The sequence below is a fragment of the Plectropomus leopardus genome, chromosome 8, assembly GCF_026936395.1.
Source record: "Plectropomus leopardus strain MGB_pleo_1.0 chromosome 8, ASM2693639v1, whole genome shotgun sequence".
NCBI classification, from domain to species: Eukaryota; Metazoa; Chordata; class Actinopteri; order Perciformes; family Serranidae; genus Plectropomus; species Plectropomus leopardus.
In genome coordinates this window covers 20,256,832-20,274,828 of record NC_142183.1, presented here as the reverse complement: position 1 = coordinate 20,274,828, position 17,997 = coordinate 20,256,832, and the positions used below count along the sequence as shown (strand labels likewise).

General features: G+C 41.5%; 3 protein-coding genes across 27 annotated transcripts in view; 2 read left to right on the top strand and 1 right to left on the bottom strand.

The window, feature by feature from the left end:
• Positions 1 to 17,997, top strand: part of pcdh2a39 (protocadherin 2 alpha 39) — a 219,855-nt gene that overhangs the window by 141,218 nt on the left and 60,640 nt on the right. The window contains exon 1 of one of the 24 annotated variants that reach the window (XM_088081102.1): positions 3,791 to 6,307. The exons of 20 other annotated variants lie outside the window; for them this stretch is intronic. In XM_088081102.1, coding sequence (XP_087937228.1) covers positions 3,929 to 6,307 — 2,379 coding nt within the window. In that variant the 5' untranslated portion in view covers positions 3,791 to 3,928. Of the gene's footprint in view, positions 1 to 3,790; positions 6,308 to 7,222; positions 9,749 to 10,766; positions 13,502 to 14,624; positions 17,154 to 17,997 lie in introns of those variants that run through there. 3 more of the 24 variants (XM_088081103.1, XM_088081109.1, XM_088081100.1) reach the window with 3 other exon arrangements.
• The window catches only part of LOC121947940 (fibroblast growth factor 18), a 307,943-nt gene that overhangs the window by 266,986 nt on the left and 22,960 nt on the right, over positions 1 to 17,997 (bottom strand). The gene's annotated exons all lie outside the window — the stretch shown is intronic.
• LOC121940686 (protocadherin alpha-3-like) lies at positions 734 to 3,307 on the top strand. Its single transcript, XM_088081119.1, has one exon. It carries the CDS (start codon positions 884 to 886, stop codon positions 3,290 to 3,292), a length of 2,409 nt encoding a protein of 802 aa, XP_087937245.1. The 5' UTR covers positions 734 to 883; the 3' UTR covers positions 3,293 to 3,307.

Sequence of the window (17,997 nt, the reverse complement as noted above, 5' to 3'; positions counted from 1 at the left end):
CTGGGATGAACTTGATTGTAATCGGTTTGTTTTCCCTTTTTTTACATACTAGAAAATTGGAAGTACATTTCCCTACAGACAACAAAGGGTGCTGTGATCGAGGATCAATTTCAGTACAACAAAGTTGACATCTTTTTACTTATAGTATATCGGGCACAGTACTTTGCAGTAATTTCATGCTTTCGAAGTGCTTTGAGTCGCTGTCCATGGTGCTGAAAAAGTCTTCTCTGTGTGTGTCTCTGGATTGTGATGTGGGAGCTATCTATGGTGCTGAAAAAGGTTTTCTTCTCTGTTTTTCTATAAAAAGATTGGGGTGCTGGTTGTGTTGCTGATGTTGTTTAGCGCACATTTTGCAGGTTATATCACGTGTCTTGTTGCTCAGTGACTGAATACAGACTAAGGCCGTGTGAAATAACAACAGTAAAAATATTGTGTTAAAGAATAAGAAGACAAATTTATTAAACTACATGTTCTTAAAATAACGATTCTTTTATGAACAGTCTACAAGCTGAGCTTGAGTCTTCCAAAATCAACCCTTTAGTCGTTTTTTCAGAAAACATTTTCTTAGTAAATTTATATGATGTTTTTAATGAAGAGCTCATCCTCAACTTTGGTCCAACTTTCTGTATGCAAAAGTGTCACGGGATGTCGCCAGAGACCACGTAAAAATCTGGTGTTCACTGTTCAGAAACTCCTCCTCTATTTATGACACAGAATAAAACGTCACCATCTGGCAGTGCTTTGTGAAAATAGCGTACAGACGAGTGAGGCGCTGTGGAGAGAGGACGCTGTGCGAAATGGATCCATAAAGAGGACATTTTTCACTGTTCGCGGAGCAGCCAAGAGGGAAAAAAAAGGATTTATCGCTTTTGCATAAACAGCGATGGCTGCTCGGGAACAATGGGATATTATTTGGGGTCTGTTTTTCATTCTGCTTTGTCTCTGCGACTCCTCCGTGGCTCAGATATCCTATTCAGTTTCAGAGGAGGTGGACAAAGGGACAGCGGTGGGAAATCTTGGCAAGGATTTAAATCTTAACGTGCAGCAACTCCAATCTGCTGGTCTTCAGATCACCTCTGGATATAAAAAGCGGTATTTGGACATAAATCATGAATCTGGAGTACTTTTCGTTAATGAGAGGATAGATCGAGAGGAGCTTTGTCCTAATACGGTATCGTGCTCTTTAAATATAGAGGCCACGTTGAGTAACCCTCGCAGTCTCCATCGAATTGAAGTTGTAATTAATGATATTAATGACAACGCTCCTTCTTTTCTGGAAGAAATAGCTATAATCGATATGTATGAATCTTCGTATGTCGGCGAAAGACATCCACTGCCGTTAGCGCACGACGCAGATGTAGGCACTAACTCGGTGAAGACTTACAAATTGAACCCGAATGATCATTTTTCTGTGGATATACAGACTATTGGTGACCAGAGTGTCTCTGCTGAGTTGGTGCTACAGAAAGCATTAGACCGAGAAAAACAGGCAGTGATTGAGCTCACACTAACGGCGATAGATGGAGGAAAACCTCCTAAAACCGGGACTTTGCAGATACAAGTTAATGTACTGGATGTAAATGACAATTCACCCGTGTTCAGTAAATCGCTTTACAAGGTCCAAGTTGTTGAAAATGCAAATATTGGCACAACATTATTGACACTAACAGCTACTGATTTAGATGACAGTGTTAATGGTCAAATTGTGTACTCTTTCACAGAAACGGGACGTTTAAACCCAGATGATAAGTTTGCCCTGAACGATAATACTGGTGAAATTACTGTAAAAGGCAACATTGACTATGAGGAAAATCAAGCATACGAGATTCGTGTTCAAGCACGAGATAAAGGCACCCCTCCCCGTAGTGCACACGGCAAGGTTTTAGTCGAAGTTATTGATGTCAATGATAATGCTCCAGAAATCTCAGTTTCATCACTAATGAGTCCAGTGAAAGAGGACGCTGAAATAGGCACAGCCGTTGCTATGGTGACTGTCACTGATAAAGATGGAGGTAAAAACGGTCTAACAAACTGCAAAATTACAGGTTCCGCGCCATTTAAGTTAAAATCTAACTATAAAAACTACTATTCTTTGCTGGTTGACGGGCCTCTCGACAGAGAGAGTGTTTCCCAATATAATGTATCAATTACAGCTACAGATGAAGGAGCCCCCTCTCTGTCGAGCACAAGCGTCATTGCTGTTCAAGTCTCTGATGTTAATGACAATCCACCTCGATTCCCGGAACCTCTGATTAATGTTTATGTGAAGGAGAATAGCCCGACAGGAACCACTATTTGCACGCTGACAACATTAGATTCAGATTTCAATGAAAACGCAAAAGCAACGTACCATTTAATAAACAGTTCTCCGAAGAGCGCACAGATAGCTTCAATGGTAAACATCAACTCAGAGACTGGAGATATAGTCAGCCTGCAGTCTTTTAACTATGAGGAGACAAAAACGTTTCAGTTTAAAGTTCAGGCCACAGACTCTGGTGTTCCTCCGCTCAGCAGCAACGTGACTGTCAACGTTTTAATTCTGGATGAAAATGACAATAATCCAACAATTCTCGCGCCCTATTCTGAGCACGGCTCCGTTAACAGTGAGAGCATCCCCTATTCTGCTGAAGCGGGATACTTTGTGGCAAAGATCAGGGCTGTAGACGCAGACTCTGGATACAACGCGCTGCTCTCTTATCACCTCTCTGAGCCCAAAGGAAACAACCTCTTCCGGATCGGAACCAGCACCGGAGAAATCAGGACTAAGAGGAGAATGAGTGACAATGACCTGAAAACTCATCCCTTGGTGGTGCTGGTTTCTGATAACGGAGAACCCTCCCTGTCAGCTACTGTGTCTATTGATGTGGTGGTGGTTGAAAGCACAGCTGACATCCAGACTCAGTTCAGACATGTGCCCATAAAGGAGGACAGCTTCTCGGACTTGAACCTGTATCTGCTGATCGCCATTGTGGTGGTGTCAGTGATCTTTCTGCTCAGCCTCATCACTTTAATAGCTGTCAGATGCCACAGGACAGACGGCACTTTCAGCAGGTACAGCGCCCCAATGATCACCACCCACCCTGACGGGAGCTGGTCTTACTCCAAAGCTACTCAGCAGTATGACGTGTGTTTCAGCTCAGACACACTCAAGAGTGACGTAGTGGTTTTCCCCGCGCAATTTCCGCCTGTAGATGCGGAGCTGATCAGTATAAACGGAGGAGACACTTTTACCAGAACTCAGACTTTACCCAACAAAGAAAAGGTAAGAAAAATGCCGCGCACTAATAACTAATTCATAAATTCACGAGGAATACGTTTCCGGCTTAGTGTAAGGACAGCTTCTCGGATTTGAAACGTTCAGATTGGCTGTGTAAGTGTGGCTCTCTGCTCTTCACTTCTTTGAATTACGATAAACTTGATTTGTTTGATGCTGAAGATGAAGTTAGATGCAGAATATAATGGTGTCTGTTTGTAAAAGTTTAGCTTTTTTTCGCTCGCTGTTCAGTCATCGCACATTGTACAGAAAAGAACAGAAAATAAGCTGGATAAAGTTTTTTTTGATTCGGTAGCATTTCAATTACATTTTACCAACAAAAGAAAAATGTGAAAACATTTAGATTCACTTGAAAATATGGCCTGGGTTGTCATTAGGAGTAATTTCTTGCAGTTGTGGCAGATCTCCACGTGGTGACACTATAGACCATAACATTCCTATGTAGTAGTTTCACGCTCCTCCCTGTTTGATATGACGATTTGTCTTCTCGCGGCTTTGTCACAAAGAGAGAGCGGAATCACAGAGGCAAGATATGTTTTATCCATGTGTATGATACATATTTAACGCAAATTGAGTTTATATCTTTTCCGACGTGCAAATTCGCGAGTGGGTTTTCTTGCATGGATGTGAGTTTAAATTTTCCTTTGTGGAATTATGCCTGCACCGATGAGGACGTCTATTGTTTCATGTCTGGTGCTTTTGCTGCTGGAGTATTGCTGGGAAGCGGAGTCTGGGCAGCTGTCGTATTCCGTGTTTGAGGAGGTGAATCCGGGGACTTCTGTAGGAAATATCGCCAAGGATTTAAACCTAAGCCTTCAGGATCTGGAATCTCGTATGTTTCAGATTGTTACTGGATCAAAAAGGAAATATTTCGAGGTAAACGTAAAGACTGGTGTTCTCTACGTCAATGAAAGAATAGACAGAGAGGAGCTCTGTGCGAAGGAACCAAAATGCACAGTCAGTGTAGAAGCTGTGATAAACAACCCTTTGAAGCTGTATCGTTTAGAAATAAATATACTAGATGTTAACGACAACGACCCGTTATTCACGGAAAAGTCTCAAACTATAGACATAGCAGAGAATACTCAGCCTGGAATTAAATTCGCTTTGTCGGAAGCTATCGATGCAGATGTAGGTAAGAATACAGTTAATGCATTTAAATTAACACCAAATGAATATTTTTCTCTCGCTACAATAAAAGGAGGAGAAAGTGTGTCTGCTGAGTTAGTTTTGCAGAAAACGCTGGACAGAGAAAAACAGTCTGTGATACACCTCATTGTGACTGCTATAGATGGAGGGACTCCATCAAGATCTGGCACGTCAGAGGTCATTATTCACGTTTTAGATATAAATGATAACACTCCGGTGTTTAGTAGCCCCTTGTACAAAACCAGCATAATCGAAAACACGCCTATCGGGACAACTGTGATTACACTAAATGCAACCGACGCAGACGAGGGGACAAACGGCGAGATAGTGTATTCTTTGAGGAGCAAAGGGCAGGCTCGTATATTAGAGATTTTTAAAATTGATCCCATAACGGGCGCAATAAGTATTAAAGGTAATGTCGATTATGAGGAAAATAAAGCATTTGAGATCCGCGCAGAAGCAAACGATAAAGCCCAGCCACCGATGTCTGCTCACTGTAAAGTGCTGGTCGAAGTAATTGATGTTAATGATCATGCCCCTGAAATCACTGTGACGTCATTGCTAAATACAGTGAAAGAGGACGCCGATGTTGGTACAGCTATCGCACTTGTGTCATTTGTCGACAACGATGGTGGCAAAAACGGTGAAGTAAAATGTAAAATATTGAATAAGGTTCCCTTTAAACTAGAGACAAATTACAAAAACTATTATTCTCTAGTTGTTAACGGGGCCCTTGACAGAGAAATTACCTCCCTCTACAACGTAACAATTTCGGCAACCGATGAAGGAAGTCCTCCTCTCTCCAACACCAGTGTTGTTACTGTTCACGTTTCTGATGTTAACGACAACCCGCCTCGTTTCACGGAACCAGCTCTTGATATTTACGTGAAAGAAAACAGCAAAGTTGGTGTAGTTATTAAAACGGTATCTGCATCTGATGCTGACACTGACAAGAATGGCCAGGTTAGATATTCAATTTTAGACGGTAAAAGTAACTCGGTGTCCTTATCTGCAATGGTAAATATCAACTCGGAGACCGGAGATATAGTCAGCCTGCAGTCATTTAACTATGAGGAGATAAAAACGTTTCACTTTAAAGTTCAGGCCACAGACTCTGGTGTTCCTCCACTCAGCAGCAACGTGACTGTCAATGTTTTAATTCTGGATGAAAATGACAATAATCCAACAATTCTCGCGCCCTATTCTGAGCACGGCTCCGTTAACAGTGAGAGCATCCCCTATTCTGCTGAAGCAGGATACTTTGTGGCAAAGATCAGGGCTGTAGACGCAGACTCTGGATACAACGCGCTGCTCTCTTATCACCTCTCTGAGCCCAAAGGAAACAACCTCTTCCGGATCGGAACCAGCACCGGAGAAATCAGGACTAAGAGGAGAATGAGTGACAATGACCTGAAAACTCATCCCTTGGTGGTGCTGGTTTCTGATAACGGAGAACCCTCCCTGTCAGCTACTGTGTCTATTGATGTGGTGGTGGTTGAAAGCACAGCTGAGATCCAGACTCAGTTCAGACATGTGCCCATAAAGGAGGACAGCTTCTCGGATTTGAACTTGTATCTGCTGATCGCCATTGTGGCGGTGTCAGTGATCTTTCTGCTCAGCCTCATCACTTTAATAGCTGTCAAATGCCACAGGACAGACGGCACTTTCAGCAGGTACAGCGCCCCAATGATCACCACCCACCCTGACGGGAGTTGGTCTTACTCCAAAGCTACTCAGCAGTATGACGTGTGTTTCAGCTCAGACACGCTCAAGAGTGACGTGGTGGTTTTCCCCGCGCCGTTTCCGCCTGTAGATGCGGAGCTGATTAGTATAAACGGAGGAGACACTTTTACCAGAACTCAGACTTTACCCAACAAAGAAAAGGTAAGAGCTACAAAAAAATAAGATTATTAATCAAGGCATGTTTGGTCTTTTAAAAATGGCTTGAGGGGCTTTCATTAAAGGCAAATGTGGTTACGTTTGTCACTGATGGCAACAAATAATCATATACCATCTGGCAAAATAAAAAGTTTAAAATACTGCATACATCCTCAGTTTTTATGCCCCATACTGCTAGATGGGAAAGGAGCTATCCATGGTGCTGATGTCTCTCTGCGTGCTTGGTGCTTTCGTCTTCCACATGCTTGACTTTGTGTACTTATGTCTAACTGGTATCAAGCGCCACAGCCTGTCTGTGCGTCTGTACATTTTGAAAAAGGGGGAAAGAGTTGTTACTATAGTGCGGCTAAATATTTTAGAATTACATGGGCATAGATGTTTATCATCATAGCTATGCCCATCAAAATTTACCTGCACATGTAAAATAAGGAGGGACGACATGGAAGGTTCTGTCAAAAAGATCAGCTCGTTTGTACTACTTTGTTGATTTTTTTTTTTTCAAAACCTTAAGTGGTGGAAATATTTTCCTTAATATACTCAATAGCAAGAGCTAGGAATTGTCATATGCATTTATTCGTTTAATTCATTAACTTATGAACTTTGCAGTCATAAATATATTGATGTCTCTCTTTCAAGTTACAGCATCTCTGATTAATTTATCCACAAACTAATTGGCCTCTTGCTCTGTTCTTATTATTTTGTTTTTGCGACCGAACATATTGATTCATATCACCCGATCATATATTATTATTCAAGAAACGATTAATAATGTCGTGTGGTTAGTAAAGAACTCGTTGTGGTCTATCAAATGAACGCAAGATGTCGCTCGAGACCACACATTGAACAGTGATCATTAATGACTTTAAACTCCTCCTCCACTGTCGGTGAAAGAAGAATCAGTCTGTGCGTTTCGGAGGGGCTGGGTTAGTAAATCACTTGGTCTTATGAGATGGTATTTAAAAGAAGAAAGCTTGGCCGTCTTTTGGATATTTTTCCGTTTTTGTGGATGAATGACGTTCGTTTGCTTGAATCTCTCATCTAAACAAAAGGATGAATCTACAACAGCACAGAGAGACCGAATGGATGTTGTGCGCCATTCTTCTTTGTTTATGTGACTGGTCTGCAGCTCAGATTTCCTACTCTGTTTCCGAGGAGGTGGACAAAGGCACAGTGGTGGGGAATCTCGCTAAGGATTTAAACATTCATTCACAGCAACTGGAGGAACGGGGATTTCAGATTGTTTCGGCATACAGTAAGAAATATTTCGAGGCGAATTTAAGAACGGGGGCTCTCGTTGTGAACGAGAGAATAGACCGCGAGGAGCTTTGTCCGAATTTGCCTAAGTGTTCATTAAATATAGAGGGACTACTGAGCAATCCAATTAATATTTATCGCATTGAGGTCAGTATTCTTGACATCAACGATAATGCACCATCATTTCTCGAGCAAATCCATGTGTTTAATATCTCCGAGTCTTCTTCAACGGGAGAGAGGTATCCGCTCCCAGTAGCCCAGGATGCAGACACTGGCAGCAATTCTGTGAAATCGTACAAGTTAAGTCCGAACGAGCATTTTTCCGTAGATGTGAGTAGCGGAGAAGACGGTGCTTCCGCTGAGTTAGTGCTGCAGAAAGCTTTAGACAGAGAGAAACAGCCCACTGTTAAACTGACACTAACCGCTGTAGACGGAGGAAAGCCCTCTCGGTCTGGTACAATGCAGATTATTGTGAATATCATAGATGTTAATGATAACACGCCTTCGTTTAGCAAACTGCTTTATAAAGTGAGAGTCAGCGAAAATGCGCCCATTGGCACAACCATATTAAAACTAAATGCAACTGATTTAGACGAAGGGTCAAATTCCAACATCAGATATTCTTTGATGAAAAGAGGAAATCTAAACTCTCCTGAAAAATTCAGTGTTATTCCTGAAAGCGGTGAAATCACCGTGAAGGCTAATTTGGATTATGAGGAAAGCAATGCATATGAATTACGAGTACAAGCAACAGACCAAGGCGCCTCGCCTCGCAGTGGTTATTCTAAAGTGCTGGTCGAGGTTGTCGATATTAATGACAATGCACCAGAAATCTCTGTAACCTCACTAATGAGTCCAGTGAAGGAAAGTGCTGAAATTGGAACAGTTGTTGCTTTGGTGACTGTGACTGATAAAGATGGAGGGCAAAATGGCCTCACTACTTGTAAAGTCAAACACTCTGTCCCTTTCACTTTAACTTCAAATTACAAAAACTATTACTCTTTGACAGTTGATGGCCTCCTTGACAGAGAGATTGTGTCACAGTACAATGTCACTATAACTGCTGTGGATGAAGGTAGTCCGCCTCTTTCTAGCACTGCCGTAATCACTGTACACATTTCAGATATTAATGACAATGCGCCTCGTTTCCCAGAGGCCAATGTAAGTATTTACGTGAGGGAAAATAGTAAAGTGGGTGAAATTATTACAAGGACAACTGCACAAGATGCAGATGCAAATGAAAATGCTAAATTAACCTATTCATTAATTGATAATTATCCGAAAGGTTTTCCAATTTCATCAGTTGTAAACATCAACTCAGAGACTGGAGATATAGTCAGCCTGCAGTCTTTTAACTATGAGGAGTTAAAAACGTTTCAGTTTAAAGTTCAGGCCACAGACTCTGGTGTTCCTCCGCTCAGCAGCAACGTGACTGTCAACCTTTTTATTCTGGATGAAAATGACAATAATCCAACAATTCTCGCACCCTATTCCGAGCACAGCTCTGTTAACAGTGAGAGCATCCCCTATTCTGCTGAAGCGGGATACTTTGTGGCAAAGATCAGGGCTGTAGACGCAGACTCTGGATACAACGCACTGCTCTCTTATCACCTCTCTGAGCCCAAAGGAAACAACCTCTTCCGGATCGGAACCAGCACCGGAGAAATCAGGACTAAGAGGAGAATGAGTGACAATGACCTGAAAACTCACCCCTTGGTGGTGCTGGTTTCTGATAACGGAGAACCCTCCCTGTCAGCTACTGTGTCTATTGATGTGGTGGTGGTTGAAAGCACAGCTGACATCCAGACTCAGTTCAGACATGTGCCCATAAAGGAGGACAGCTTCTCGGATTTGAACCTGTATCTGCTGATCGCCATTGTGGCGGTGTCAGTGATCTTTCTGCTCAGCCTCATCACTTTAATAGCTGTCAGATGCCACAGGACAGACGGCACTTTCAGCAGGTACAGCGCCCCAATGATCACCACCCACCCTGATGGGAGCTGGTCTTACTCCAAATCTACTCAGCAGTATGACGTGTGTTTCAGCTCAGACACACTCAAGAGTGACGTAGTGGTTTTCCCGGCACCGTTTCCGCCTGTAGATGCGGAGCTGATCAGTATAAACGGAGGAGACACTTTTACCAGAACTCAGACTTTACCCAACAAAGAAAAGGTAAGGGCGATGAAAAATGAACAATATCAAACAGTGCATATTTTGTCTTTCATGTAGCTTTAGCTGCTCTTATTGAAGGCAAATTTGGGTCTGTTCATTTTAGATAATAGCTTATTATTATTGACTCACTGGCAACACAAAAAGTCTGATAGCTTGTATACATCTACAGCATAAATCCTTTCTGATACTGTTTAATTTAAAAGGTGCTCTCCGTGGTGCTGATATCGCTCTGCCTGCCTCAGTCATCGGCACATACTTGACTTCATGTGACTAACTGGTATTACACGTGCATACCTCGTCGGTGGGTCTGCATTTTTCGAGGAAAAAGAAGTTTTGTCTATACAGCAGCATGACATTCTAGAAATACATGGTGTAGACACTACACATCATAAATGTCCACAAATAAGTTACCATACAGCAGTAAACTGGGAAGCACGAAATGTGTTCTTCAGTTTTCAATGAAGTGCTTTCAGTTTAGTAAGTAAAGTAAGTAAAGCAAATAGTAGTAAAAGCTCCTTTGTTGACATTGCAAATACTTCTATTGTTCGCATGAGTGCATATTGTAGTTTATAAATTAATGAATAAAAAAATACCATCAGTATTGGAATTCAGCTAACAGTTTGTAGCATCTTAAAGAATGAGCATGCCCTGAGATGATGGTATTTATGAACAGGATTGTTTGATGATGTGGGCTCTAAACAGCTTGTCATTGAACTGGATCCAAGCAGTTCACAATCTGAATTTATAGCGCTCTCCGTGGTGCTGAATGAGTCCCTTCAACCTTTGGATTCTGCGAGTTCTCTAGATCCTTCAATATTCTTAGACCTTATACAAAAAGTTTTAATTTTGTCTTTTTTTTAAGAGAACCGTTGGTTGACTGATTAAATAGTTAATTAGTTATTTTAGGTAAAGAGTAAACTTTTTCATAAAAAAAAAACCCTAAACTGAAAATAGCTATTTTGTGTGGATGCACTGCATCACTTGGACTCAATTGTGCCCTGTTGACTATATTACATGAAAAATACCTTTTGTTTTGTCCCTTTTCCATACACTGAAGTTAATTTATGTGCCAACAATTTAAATAACACATCTTTTCTCATACTGCATATCGCTAAGCCAAGTATCACTCGTATTTATATTGACTTGTCTGTTATTCACCACATGATGTCGCTGGAGACCGCAGATATGATTGTTGCAATATGTGTAAAAACTCCTCCCTGCACGGAAAACCTTAAATCGCTATTGGTCATCAGTTTAGAGAGACAGTGGTATTGTATTGTGGGGAGAAGGGCTGCGACTGCCGCTGGAGCATCGTGTTTATGACGGATATATATACAAACTGGAAATACATGATAAACGGGATTCGGTGTTTATGATACAACAATGGGAAACGAGGAATATGCTTGGATTCATATTTTTGCACTGCTGTGTCTTTGTGACTGGTCTGCTTCGCAATTATCGTACTCTGTTTCCGAGGAGGTGAACAAAGGCACTGTGGTGGGGAATATCGCAAAGGATTTAAACTTGAACATACAAGATCTAGAATCCAGGGATCTACGTATTGTTTCGGGTTACAGTAAGAAATATTTTGACGTTAATTTGAGGACGGGGAACATTTTTGTTGATGAGAGGATAAACAGAGAAGAGCTGTGTCCGAACACGGCACAGTGCTCACTGAGAATACAGGCCGTTTTAAGCAATCCAATGAATGTACACCGCATTGAGGTCAGTGTTTTAGATATAAATGATAACTCGCCAGAATTCATTGAACAGTGGTATTCGTTAAACATCTCCGAATCAATGTCACCGGGAGAACGATATCTTCTTCCAATAGCAGTAGACGCAGACATTGGTGGCAACTCAGTTAAGAGCTACAAGCTGAGCCAAAACGATTATTTCTCGCTTGATGTGCAGAGCGGCGGAGAGCACGGTGTGTCTGCTGAGTTAGTGCTGCAGAAAGCTTTAGACAGAGAGAAACAGCCGGTTCTTAAACTTATTCTGACCGCCGTAGATGGAGGAAAACCTCCGAGATCGGGTACGTTGCAGATTTATGTAAATGTAATAGATGCGAATGACAATACACCAATATTTAGCAAATCGCTTTATAAAGTCCGTGTAGGTGAAAATACTGCACCGGGAACAGTGGTGATAAAGTTAAATGCAACCGATCTGGACGAGGGAATGAACAGTAAGATCTTGTATTCACTCATCAAACGGGGAAATATTGATCCGTCAAATATTTTCGATCTAAATTCAGAAACAGGAGAAATCACTGTGAAGGGCACATTAGATTATGAAGAGACGCCTGCGTATGAAGTTAGAGTTCAAGCAAAAGATCAAGGCACCACCCCTCGTAGTGCACACGCTAAACTGCTGATAGAGATAATTGACGTGAACGACAATGCCCCAGAAATATCTGTGACGTCACTCATGACTCCAGTAAAAGAAGACGCAGAGCTGGGGACAATAGTTGCTTTGGTCACAGTGAGTGATAAAGATGGAGGAAACAATGGTGTAACTAACTGTAAGGTAGTGGGGTCTGTTCCCTTCAAACTGAAGTCTAACTACAAAAATGACTATTCATTAGTCGTAGATGGACCACTGGACAGAGAAAACACTTCTCTTTATAATGTCACTATAACAGCCACAGATGAAGGGAGTCCACCTCTGTCCACTATCAGGATCATTACTGTTCATGTTTCTGATGTCAATGATAATGCACCTCGCTTCATGGAGCCTGTGATTAATGTTTATGTGAGAGAAAATAGTCAAATTGGCTCCGTTATTTATACAATAAATGCATTTGATGCTGATGCGGACAGTAATGCAAAACTGACTTACAAATTGTTAGATGGTTATCCGAAAAATATTCCGATATCTTCAGCTGTAAACATCAACTCAGAGACTGGAGATATAGTCAGTCTGCAGTCATTTAACTACGAGGAGACCAAAACATTTCAGTTTAAAGTTCAGGCCACAGACTCTGGTGTTCCTCCGCTCAGCAGCAACGTGACTGTCAACGTTTTAATTCTGGATGAAAATGACAATAATCCAACGATTCTCGCGCCCTATTCCGAGCACGGCTCCGTTAACAGTGAGAGCATCCCCTATTCTGCTGAAGCGGGATACTTTGTGGCAAAGATCAGGGCTGTAGACGCAGACTCTGGATACAACGCGCTGCTCTCTTATCACCTCTCTGAGCCAAAAGGAAACAACCTCTTCCGGATCGGAACCAGCACCGGAGAAATCAGGACTAAGAGGAGAATGAGTGACAATGACCTGAAAACTCATCCCTTGGTGGTGCTGGTTTCTGATAACGGAGAACCCTCCCTGTCGGCTACTGTGTCTATTGATGTGGTGGTGGTTGAAAGCACAGCTGACATCCAGACTCAGTTCAGACATGTGCCCATAAAGGAGGACAGCTTCTCGGATTTGAACCTGTATCTGCTGATCGCCATTGTGGCGGTGTCAGTGATCTTTCTGCTCAGCCTCATCACTTTAATAGCTGTCAGATGCCACAGGACAGACGGCACTTTCAGCAGGTACAGCGCCCCAATGATCACCACCCACCCTGACGGGAGCTGGTCTTACTCCAAATCTACTCAGCAGTATGACGTGTGTTTCAGCTCAGACACACTCAAGAGTGACGTAGTGGTTTTCCCCGCACCGTTTCCGCCTGTAGATGCGGAGCTGATCAGTATAAACGGAGGAGACACTTTTACCAGAACTCAGACTTTACCTAACAAAGAAAAGGTAGGAGATACTTTGCATTAATGCTTCGATAATTGTTTGGGAATTCAATCAATTGCAAATGCAGTCATACTATTTTTCATCTTACGAGTACCACTGTGCTGTGATAAACCATTTTATATGCATAAAATATATATATAAATAAGCATATATAAATATGAAGTCAATGTTACAGTATTCCATGCAGATCAAGCACCTTTCCAACTTGCAACGTAACCCCTAGTCCTTTCAGAGTTTGTTTTTTTTTCTGTAATTTTTCTTTATTAGAACACTGCAGACAAAAAAGTGATAAAGTCTCTGATTTTACATAACATCTTATTGCCATTAATATTCATATTGCAAAGTCATACTTGTGCATTTTAGAGTACATTGTGGCGAGTTTAAAAGGGAACTGTTGAAAATAGTATCTGAAAAAAAATCTTTTTCATGGAGGTTGAAAGAATGAAAAAATTTTACTTTAACAGTGCTGACCATGGTGCTGAACTAAGTTTTCAGCACCTTGGTATTCTAGGCTATGCAGCGAGCCCACTCCTTTAAGCCCTCTGGAAAACAGTAAAACCTATGGTGTCAATGTCATTCTGATCTCAAAGACAACTGTAACACTGAATTTAATATAGCTTTTCAGGATTCAGCTTGTTATGGGATGGCGCTCTCCGTGGTGCTGAAGTCACGTTTGTAGCAGGTTTTTGCTTTGTCTTTTAGTTAGAAGCACCTTCTAGGTAACCTTTTCATTTAAAGCATTGTTTACTCCTTTTTGGATTTGAGTAATTTATTTAGTCTTTGATTAGCATTTATTTTTTAAGTTTGAGATGTCTTGTCTGGCTTTGAAAATGTCCTCAAATAGATGGCTGTTGCACTCTTCTACTGAACGTTTAAATGCTGAAATGTTGGTATTAACACGTGCATGTGTGATTAGCTATTTATTTCTGATTTGAGGTCAATTACCATGCAAAGTTGGACTGAATTTGTAGACCCGGAAATATCATTGTAAGAACTTTGCTGCAAATTATTTGACCAAGCAGGAGTCAAATTTACAAAGTGTTCACCACAAGATGTCGCTGGAGACCATGGGTTGGATTCTTTTCTGTTTATCCTAAACTCCTCCTCCGAGGATGGGAAAAAAATGAAATCGTCATCGGCCATTATAACCTCCTCGGCATTTGATGGTGTTGTGACGAGAAAGCCTGGAGCTTAAACGGGGCGGTTTGCTTTTGAAGAAATTACCTTTACAGTGGATTAATGTTTGATTCGGTTCAGCTCTCTTATTGTACCCAGGATGTATGTGCGAAGAGACAAGGAGCACGCCTGGATTCATATTGTTACGCTGCTTTGTCTTTGTGACTGGTCTGTCTGTCAGATATCTTACTCCGTCTCCGAGGAGGTGAACAAAGGCACCGTGGTGGGGAATATCGCAAAGGATTTAAATCTCAATTTAAAAGATCTAGAAAACAGAGATCTTCAAATCGTATCGGGTTACAAGAAGAAATATTTTGATGTGAATTTGCGGACCGGGAACCTATTTGTTGACGAAAGAATAGACAGAGAAGAATTTTGTCCGAACACGGTAAAATGCTCTTTGAATTTACAGGCCGTTTTAAACAATCCGATGAGTGCACACCGTATTGAAGTAAATGTTTTAGATATAAACGATAACTCGCCTGTTTTCATTGAACAATCGCATTTACTTGATATATCTGAATCTGTTTCACCGGGAGAGCGATATCTTCTCCCAGTAGCACTAGATGCAGACATAGGAAGCAACACAGTAAAAAGCTACAAGCTGAGCCAGAATGAATATTTCTCGCTTGATGTGCAGAGCGGCGGAGAGCACGGTGTGTCTGCTGAGTTAGTGCTGCAGAAAGCTTTAGACAGAGAGAAACAGCCAGTAATCAAACTCCTCCTGACCGCTGTAGACGGAGGAAAACCTCCTAGATCAGGAACGTTGCAGTTAACTGTTAATGTTACAGATGTCAATGACAATACACCGACATTCAGTAAAACCCTTTATAAAGTGCATGTCAAAGAAAATGCGACTCCCGGAACACTAGTAATTAAGTTAAATGCAACAGATTTAGACGAGGGAATGAACAGTAAGATCCTGTATTCACTGATCAAACGAGGAAATATTGACCCATCAAATATTTTCGATTTAAATTCAGAAACAGGAGAAATTACTGTGAAGGGGAAATTAGATTTTGAAGAGACGTCTGCTTATGAAGTCAGAGTTCAAGCAAGGGATCAAGGAACCTCCCCTCGGAGTGCACACGCTAAACTGCTGATAGAGATAATTGACGTGAATGACAATGCCCCAGAAATATCTGTAACGTCACTTATGACTCCAGTAAAAGAAGACGCAGAGCTGGGAACAATAGTTGCTTTGGTCACAGTGAGTGATAAAGATGGAGGAAATAATGGTGTGACTAACTGTAAGGTAGTGGGGTCTGTTCCCTTCAAACTGAAGTCTAACTACAAAAATGACTATTCATTAGTCGTAGATGGACCACTGGACAGAGAAAACACTTCTCTTTATAATGTCACTATAACAGCCACAGATGAAGGGAGTCCACCTCTGTCCACTATCAGGATCATTACTGTTCATGTTTCTGATGTCAATGATAATGCACCTCGCTTCATGGAGCCTGTGATTAATGTTTATGTGAGAGAAAATAGTCCAGTTGGCTCCGTTATTTATACAATAAATGCCTTTGACCCTGATCTGGACAGTAATGCAAAACTGACTTACAAATTGTTAGATGGTTATCCAAAAAATATTCCAATTTCATCAGTTTTAAACATTAACTCAGAGACTGGAGAAATAGTCAGCCTGCAGTCTTTTAACTATGAAGAGACTAAAACATTTCAGTTTAAAGTTCAGGCCACAGACTCTGGTGTTCCTCCGCTCAGCAGCAACGTGACTGTCAACGTTTTAATTCTGGATGAAAATGACAATAATCCAACCATTCTCGCGCCCTATTCTGAGCATGGCTCCGTTAACAGTGAAAGCATCCCCTATTCTGCTGAAGCGGGATACTTTGTGGCAAAGATCAGGGCTGTAGATGCAGACTCTGGATACAACGCACTGCTCTCTTATCACCTCTCTGAACCCAAAGGAAACAACCTCTTCCGGATCGGAACCAGCACCGGAGAAATCAGAACTAAGAGGAGAATGAGTGACAATGACCTGAAAACTCACCCCTTGGTGGTGCTGGTTTCTGATAACGGAGAACCCTCCCTGTCAGCTACTGTGTCTATTGATGTGGTGGTGGTTGAAAGCACAGCTGACATCCAGACTCAGTTCAGACATGTGCCCATAAAGGAGGACAGCTTCTCTGATTTGAACCTGTATCTGCTGATCGCCATTGTGGCGGTGTCAGTGATCTTTCTGCTCAGCCTCATCACTTTAATAGCTGTCAAATGCCACAGGACAGACGGCACTTTCAGCAGGTACAGCGCCCCAATGATCACCACCCACCCTGACGGGAGCTGGTCTTACTCCAAATCTACTCAGCAGTATGACCTGTGTTTCAGCTCAGACACACTCAAGAGTGACGTAGTGGTTTTCCCTGCACCGTTTCCGCCTGTAGATGCTGAGCTGATCAGTATTAATGGAGGAGACACTTTTACCAGAACTCAAACGTTACCCAACAAAGAAAAGGTAGGCGATACTTTGCCATTAATGCTTCCATAATTGTTTGGGGATTTAAACAATTTTCACTGAAATGCAGTCATACTATTGTTCTTCTTACGAGTACCACTGTGCTGTAATATACCATTTTATATGCAAGTGTGTATAAATATGAAGTCAATATTACAGTATTTCATGCAGATCAAGTACACTTCCAACTTGCAACATAACTCCTAGTCCTTTCAGATTTTGTTTTTTTCGGTAATCTTTCTTCATTAGAACACAACAGACAAAAAAGTCTCTAATTTTTCGTAACATCTTAATACCATAACTATTCATATTGCAAAGTCATACTTGTGCATCTTAGAGGACATTGTGGTGAGTTTAAGAGGGAACTGTTTGAAAATGTTCTTTGAAAAATTCTCTTTTATGGAGGTTGAAAGAAGGAAAAATTTTGTCTTTAACAGTTCTGACCATGGTGCTGAACTAAGTTTTCAGCACCTTGGTATTCTAGGCTATGCAGCGAGCCCACTCCTTTAAGCCCTCTGGAAAACAGTAAAACCTATGTTGTTAATGTCATTCTAATTTCAAAGACAAATGTAACACTGAACTGAAAACAGCGGTTCAAGATTCAGCTTTTTTTGTAATGGCGCTCTCCGTGGTGCTGAAGTCATGTTTGTAACAGGCTTCTGCGTTGTCTTTTAGTTAGAAGCACCTTCTGGGTAACCTCTGCATTATACACATTGTTTACTAAATTACTCCTTTTGGATTTGAGTAATTTATTTAGTCTTTGATTAGCATTTATTTTTAAGTTTGAGATGTCTTGTCTGGCTTTGAAAATGTCCTCAAATAGATGGCTGTTGCACTCTTCTAC

What these genes read in the sequence shown, in the direction of transcription:
- LOC121940686 (XM_088081119.1), top strand. Translation starts at nt 884, where the DNA reads ATGGCTGCTCGGGAACAATGGGATATTATTTGGGGTCTGTTTTTCATT.